Source organism: Erythranthe guttata, chromosome 14 (assembly GCF_056151865.1).
Source record: "Erythranthe guttata isolate IM_541 chromosome 14, IM_541, whole genome shotgun sequence".
Lineage (NCBI taxonomy): Eukaryota > Viridiplantae > Streptophyta > Magnoliopsida > Lamiales > Phrymaceae > Erythranthe > Erythranthe guttata.
The window spans coordinates 8,097,711-8,104,936 of NC_142546.1; the positions used below are offsets into that span (position 1 = coordinate 8,097,711).

General features: G+C 33.0%; 2 protein-coding genes across 2 annotated transcripts; one reads left to right on the forward strand and one right to left on the reverse strand.

Moving 5' to 3' along the window:
• Window positions 1–3,572: 3,572 nt before the first annotated feature.
• SSN2 (zinc finger SWIM domain protein) lies at window positions 3,573–5,152 on the forward strand. Its single transcript, XM_012978741.2, has 5 exons — window positions 3,573–3,724; window positions 3,844–3,865; window positions 3,980–4,085; window positions 4,508–4,615; window positions 4,720–5,152. Exons 1-5 carry the CDS (start codon window positions 3,664–3,666, stop codon window positions 4,819–4,821), a joined length of 399 nt encoding a protein of 132 aa, XP_012834195.2. The 5' UTR covers window positions 3,573–3,663; the 3' UTR covers window positions 4,822–5,152.
• A 99-nt stretch (window positions 5,153–5,251) lies between these two features.
• LOC105955041 (uncharacterized) lies at window positions 5,252–6,971 on the reverse strand. Its single transcript, XM_012978740.2, has 2 exons — window positions 6,531–6,971; window positions 5,252–5,678 (listed from the first exon to the last, which is right to left on the reverse strand). The coding sequence occupies exons 1-2, from the start codon at window positions 6,825–6,827 to the stop codon at window positions 5,550–5,552; spliced, it is 426 nt and encodes a 141-aa protein (XP_012834194.2). The 5' UTR covers window positions 6,828–6,971; the 3' UTR covers window positions 5,252–5,549.
• Window positions 6,972–7,226: the final 255 nt, after the last annotated feature.

Here is a 7,226-nt window from a genome sequence, read left to right on the forward strand (position 1 = left end):
TATCAAACCACGATGCACGTGCAGGGTGACGTGACTTGTTGTGAGCTCGCTTTAGCCGTTGAAGGCGATTTGCTTCCTCTTATTGCGACTTGTATCGCTCAACGATTGTTGTTAATTGCCGCAAGCAGCTCGTTGTTGATTGGTGGACCGCCCTTATTTCTGACATTGAGCCGAATGTAGTCACTTCCGCCGCTTACATATGCCCTATGGGCCACCCTTAGGCTTTATGTACGGCTTTTAAGTTGATATGGGTATTTGTGCAATTGGGTTCGTAACAACTACTCACTTGATCCGTTTCGGACTGGCGCGAAGCATAGAGCGAACTTTATGTCTTTTTACTGAAAAAAAATTCAGTGAGTTTATATTCATTATCGTCCTATCCAATATGCATTATTTCTACTCGCCTAGTTCGTAAGGTTAGGGTCGAGTGAGAATCGAGCGAATTATTGTTCGGTTTTCGAGAAAAAATCAACGCACGACTCCCCCAATTCGATGTGCAAAATTGACTCATATGTGTGTGTGTGTGTATATATATATATATATATATATATATATATATATATATATATATATATATATATATATATATATATATATATATATATATATATATATAATTTATACAAAAATTAATTCCAAATTATTACCACTAAAGGGAAAGTGGAAAACACAAGTTAAAGTTGTTAGAGAGACCATTGTGTCCGCATTATATAAAGAGGTGAGGTGCATATTTAATTTTAATTGGTATTAAATTTAAAAAAAAAAAAGTTACATCCCAAAGTTCAATTAAAAACATTTTACCTATTTTGAGCTCTGCTTAACAATAATAATAATAATAAATTCAAAAAAAAAAAAAAAGGAATCGTCAATAAGTGAAAGTTGAGGTATTGGAGAATTCCTTTAAGAGATAGATGAATTGTCATTTTGCTCATTTTTGATAAAAAATTAAAAACAAAAATGCCTTTTGCACAAAAGCAATTAATTTTTATTTTTCCAAAATATCATTTACATCGTTTCTAATCCCAAAATTTACTTTGTTCTCAATATAAACTCGGTTATTGAGATGCTTACACATAATGAAATACACCTGGTGATTATGTAGATCAACGGTTAATAATCATCCAGTGTATTTCATCAGATGCAGCATCAAATAAATCTATAAAGTTTTTTTTTTTTTTTCTTTTCTTTCGGAGCTTTACAACATTATACACCGCTATTTTATTCATAATCCATATAGAATTTCTCCTTTGAAATCATAATTAAATCAAATTGTGCCACGCAATTTGATTAATCAAATCAAGAATTGAAAAATCTAATCAAACATTGCATCAAGAATACATATATTCTGCACAATTGAAATCAAGATTATTAGTAAGTACATTAATTTTGGTACTAGGGCACATTATCTTTAGCTTTATTAGGGAATCATAGGACAATGAGTTTAAGACCACTCATTTCTCAATCGAACCAGTTTATTAAAGTGAAAAGAAAAAGGGGTTTTGCATTTTTGCCCTTTTTTCTTTACTTGTTAATTTTTATTACATCATTAATCGATGAACTTCGTCAAGTGTAGTATACAGCTCGTATGAAAATTTGAACAAAAAATTTCATGTATGCCGATTTCGATTCATATTTTTTTTCTGATTTTGGAAATATATGTTGTCTTGAACTCATAAAATTCCAAAAAAAAAAAAATTGGATCGTTATATATGTATGTGTGTGTGTGAGATATTTTGATTTTCAATCAAATTTTAATTGGCAGAAATAATTCCGTAAAAAATATTTTTACAAAAATTGCATTTATAATATTTTATAGATCGATTCAGATTGTCTCTGGTTTGTTTAGAACGTGTGGTTCGAAGGACTATATGTGGGCATAAATTGATACCGACTCCTTATAATTTGGTAACTTCAACTCCATTAAAAACCAACCTAGCTATGATTTTTTTTTTGGTTTACGCCCATTATATCAAGTTTTAGATCGAACAAATTCGTCGACACAAATAGTTCATGGGCGAAAATTGAGTTATTTAGGTCCCAGAAGACTAACATGGCGAACTGTTAGTTTTCGAATACGAGATATCCACCCTAGTCACTATAGTCGTATTTGCCCTTGAAATACAATTTCCGAGTTTCGGTCCAAAAATATCTGATTTTGAAACATATATTTTTTTTCATTTTATTTTTGAATTTTGATTTTCAATTTTTATGATTTCTTTGGAATATAATTGGAATTAATTTTTCACGTACGAAAAGAATTTGGAAAATTTTCGAAAGTGATAAATTACGATATGCTCGATTTCCAGTTTTGCATAGAACAAACAGAATATAATTTATTCTACTTCAATTTATATGAATAAAGCTAAGTACATTTATAGTTAATTAGTTACTTATAAATATGTACATTATTTAGTCACTAATTACATAATCTCTGCATAAATTTGACAACAAGAAGAAATCCATGGCCAGAATTGGAATCAAGAACACAAAAATAATGCTTACAAAACCATTCTCAGTGTACGTAATTATTTCTCATAATTAATTTATGTTTCTTTTTATTTTATTTTTGCAATTATTTGTGACATCAATTTTAGCAAGAAACAATAATAATATAATATTATTATTATTATCTGTATGTATATATATATATATATATATATGTGTGTGTGTGTGTACAGGCATGGATTAGGAATTGGACTACGTAATCGCACGAGCAAGGCGGCGAGAGAAAATCAACGGAGAAACACTGATGAAGTCACGGCGGCGGAGGGCGGCGGCGAGAGGGCGGAGAAAACGGCGGAGAGGTGGTGGATGCCACACCCGCGCACCGGAATATACTTTCCGCCGGGACAAGAATGGGTGATGGACGGTATACCAAACGGCGCCGCTTCGTTTGATTGTACCTTCTGGTTGAGGAGTATTGACGGAGTTGATCATCACCGTGATTAATTAAATTACGGCCACAACTACCGTAATTAAAAATCATAATTATATAATTAGTAATTAATCTCTATGTTTAGATTTTAAGTATATTGGAGTAATGATGTATTCTAAACAAGTTTGTACTGTATCTTTTACTACACAAAAATAATGCTATATCTCAAAATTTTATAGAATAATTTTATATTTAAAATTATGAGCAAATTCCACTTTACCCCTCGTAATTTCATACTGTCGATTGTATATCATTTCGTTTCGTATGAGTAATTTTTTTACTTTACCATTTATACCCTTCTAATTTTATAAGCAATTTCAGATAATAGAATATGTTTATATTGTAATAATTTTTCAACTTCATTATTTGATACTTTATTAAAGTTTTATATTATTTAAAATTTTATTATCATTAATTGAGGCAAATTGAAAAATAAGTTAAATTTGAATTCTATTAATATTAAATTTTTATTGAAGTAATGTTACAATAATACATATTTTAGGACAATTACATCATTTTTGAGGGTGTAAAGTGACACTATAAAATGGTAAAATTGCATAGTGAGAAGAAATAGATAGTATAAGGGGTAAAATGATAATAAAAAATAATAGAAGGGGTAAACTGCAAAGTTAAAACCTCGCTATAAAACAACATTCTCTTGAGTAAAAAAAATTAATTCAAGTGTTCTAATATTTTTTTCTCAGCTAAACCCCGAACTGGGTTTAGGGATGAGCACTTCCAATTTGGTAGCAGAATCAGTTTGGCGGGCTATCGGGTCGACCCGCTCAGGTCCGTAATCAATTTTCTTCCTCCAACATTATTTTATTTTATTTTGTGAATTGACATTTTCTCATTTATTTGATCAAAATCAAAATCAAAATCAAAATCAAAATCAAAATCAAAATCAGTGACCGACGATCAGCTCTCAATGTGAGTATCATCAAACTCAAAATCAAATTATTTACATTTACTTTCTGGTTATCGAAGCACTGTATTTTTAATATTTAATTGTTTAATTTTTTAATTATTTTTTTTTAAATTCAGATTGCATTTTATATATGGGAAAATTTTCGAGAGAGCTGTGAGGATATTTGATCAAAGGGGTGTGAAGATGATTTCTGGGTTGCCCAGTGGCAGATCCATTTTCCAGGTACTTTTTTTTTTTTCTTTTTCTTTTTTAATGGTGAAATTCATAATTATTATTAGGGTAAATTACACTTACACCCATGAGGTATGCTAAAATAACTTTACGGTCACTTTGGTATTGGTAATTACAGCCACACCCCTGAAACAATTGTCGGAGTCAAGCTTTCATGTCTAGGGGACTGATATGCACTACATTTGTTTCCACCACTGCCTGAAAGAAACTAATAGTTCGTTAAAACCCTAACGGAATAACTTATCTAATGCATTATTCCGTTATGATTCATAACAATGTTTTGGGGAGATTGTAATTAATGATACTACATGGACTTTAAAGTTATTTAACCATATCTCAGGGGTGTAGGTAATTTACCTTTATTATTATTGTTATTATTTATATTTTATTTTATTTATTTATTATTTGTTCAGGTAGTAGGAGAGTCAAGGAGGAAGGAGGAATATATGTGCTTTGCAGAACATTATTGTGGTTGTTATTCATTTTTCTATGACATTGTTAACAGAGGGGAAGAGCTTTGTGTGAGTTTTACTTTTATTTTCCAGCGTTATTCTATTATTCGATTCTCGAATTTAATGAGGTTAAAATGGGAATATTTGATTAATAAATGTCTTCCTATTTTCAGTGTAAGCATCAACTAGCTGCAAGACTCGCCGCCTCGACCGGAACTTGCATCGATGCTAAGGTTTCTGATGAGGAATTTGCCTTACTTTTATCCAAGCTCTGAAATCTCCAACTAGGGTTAGTGTGTGTGTGCGTGCATGCTAGGGTTTTTTCGTGTTTCTTTTTTTGGTTCAGATAATAGGGTTACTGATTTTAGAAGATTGTTAAACTTACATGTAAGGTTTGTTTTAGGGTGCATGCGATGAACTTTATTAGTTGTAATTTTATCGTACTCGTGTATATAAATAGTACATGTTTTACCCACATATATATGTTTGTTATTGTATGTTCATATATATATGGTGATGTCATATCCGGTGTGTATTTCACCGTGTGTAGCATCTGTACACGATTGTAAAATTTATCTAGAGGTATCATATTTATGATTTTGTTTTTGACAATTTTACAACTAGTTTACAGTTTTACATATTCATCACTCAATAAAAGGCATATATAATATATATAATCATTTGTATAAAAGAAGTGATGGAATATTAGCAAATAGAAGAGCAATCTTACATAATATAAAATATTAGGCAAAATCGAAGTTAAAACCGTAGATCCTTAAAAGAAATACACTCGAGATAGACGATTTAAAATGCAGATACTTGCAGTCACTACAAATAACTGCAATTTCAAAAGGCAAAATTACCAGAGAGATTAGCTTCAAAATCTGATCTATAAATGCAAAATAGGTTTTGCTAGCATACCCTAAAACCGAATGTAATCAAACCGACGTAAAAAACTTCATTTACAAAGAAAGGGTGCTTTAGTCTTTCAATATTTGGGCACTCAAGTTACGACTTTAAGAAAATGTGGACTGATCAAACCAGCAATCTCGAGGAAGCCCACACGATCCTTTCCTGCAAAGATCGTCTTCAGCTTATCGTCACAGACGATGACTTTTTTGTCTGCCGGATCCTGAAAAAAAAATTGTTTTTTTTTTAATTACCAAGTCAGTTCTAATCCCATCTATTAATCCGAAAGATTAAAAAAACAATTAAGCAGAAATCAATACAAAGTGTAGTAACTGTCGACATTTTGAAGATGTGGATAACCCCTAGCACAATATCAAGAACGATCCAATCAAAATGCCGATATAAAAACACGAGATTTAACCATATAAAAATAATACAAACATATCGATAAGGTCTTACGTGGTGGGATGTTTGTAATAGATGTACCGAATCTACACACATCAAATAAACTCGATACAGAACTCAGAAAGAAATACTCGATTCACAAGGTAACAATACCGATGACCTAGAATATAAGGCTCAATAGATTCTTCGAGTGTTCTACATCTCAATTATGTAGAGTAGGTTAAAATTGCACTTCTAAACGCGTTATATTCTATCATCAACATAATTTACATCGGTTCAAAATTACAAATGGTGCATAACAGTTTGACGAGTAAATTTCAAAATCGTACAAAATAACATAAGCTGTTCGTTCATCGACGAACCTTCCCTTCACCCAATAGCACCACCGAAATCTTAAACTTGTGCGCATTTAAATCAAATATGTTCGGATCAAGCACTAGGCTGTACTATTAATTGTCGATTCGACATAGTTTATCCGAGTTAGCATACATATACATAAGCTGATAAAAATCAATCTCAGTCAGAACACAAATTACACATTAAACAGAGTATTTTCACAACTGTCAACATCACAATAAAAAAATTGAAAAAAAAAATTAAATACGAAGCTAAATAATTTCACATATGCTAGAAGACGAACAGGCTAGGGTTTCAAAAAAAATGGATGTACCTGAAGATTGTGGAGCTTGATGTAAGCCCAGATCTCTTTGAGCGCCTGAGTACGGGGAATCTCCGACATGCCGCCGAGGAACGCCTGCATTTCCGGCGACACAGGGCGCGGCTTCATTATACCTCTCGGCTCCCGCTTCTTCGTCTCCACAGCCGGCTTCGCCGCCGCTGCCGTAATCCTCACGGGGCGCACGTTAGCGGGGACGAGCTTAACGGCGAAGGGAGACGACGACGACTTCACGAACGACGCCGTTTCTCCTGCAAACAAACACGAAGTCATGCGCAGAGACACCGCCATTTTTGTTTTTCCTGCAGCAGTGTGCGAGAATCTGTACTGGATTTGTGAGCTGGTTATAGCAGTTGCAGTGGATTTTAGAGAGAGAGAGAGAGAGAGAGAAGATAGAGAGAGAAGAGTGCTAAATGAGAAGATAAGGAAACAAAGTGTGGCAAAAGGGTTTTTCTGGTGGGCCGGCGAATGAAATTCAAATGGAGACCCGAACCCGCACCCGAACCCGAAACCGGGTGGGTCAAAACTTTTTCCGGGTTAGGTCTATTCGGCCCACCCAAATCATAATTGGACTATTAGGAAAGCCCGATCTCAACAGTTATCACGTACAAAAATTATCCAGTCCAGTTGTTCCCAAGGTTAATTAATTAGACCAGCTTAGGAAGAGTTAATTATAACTAGTCCTTTACC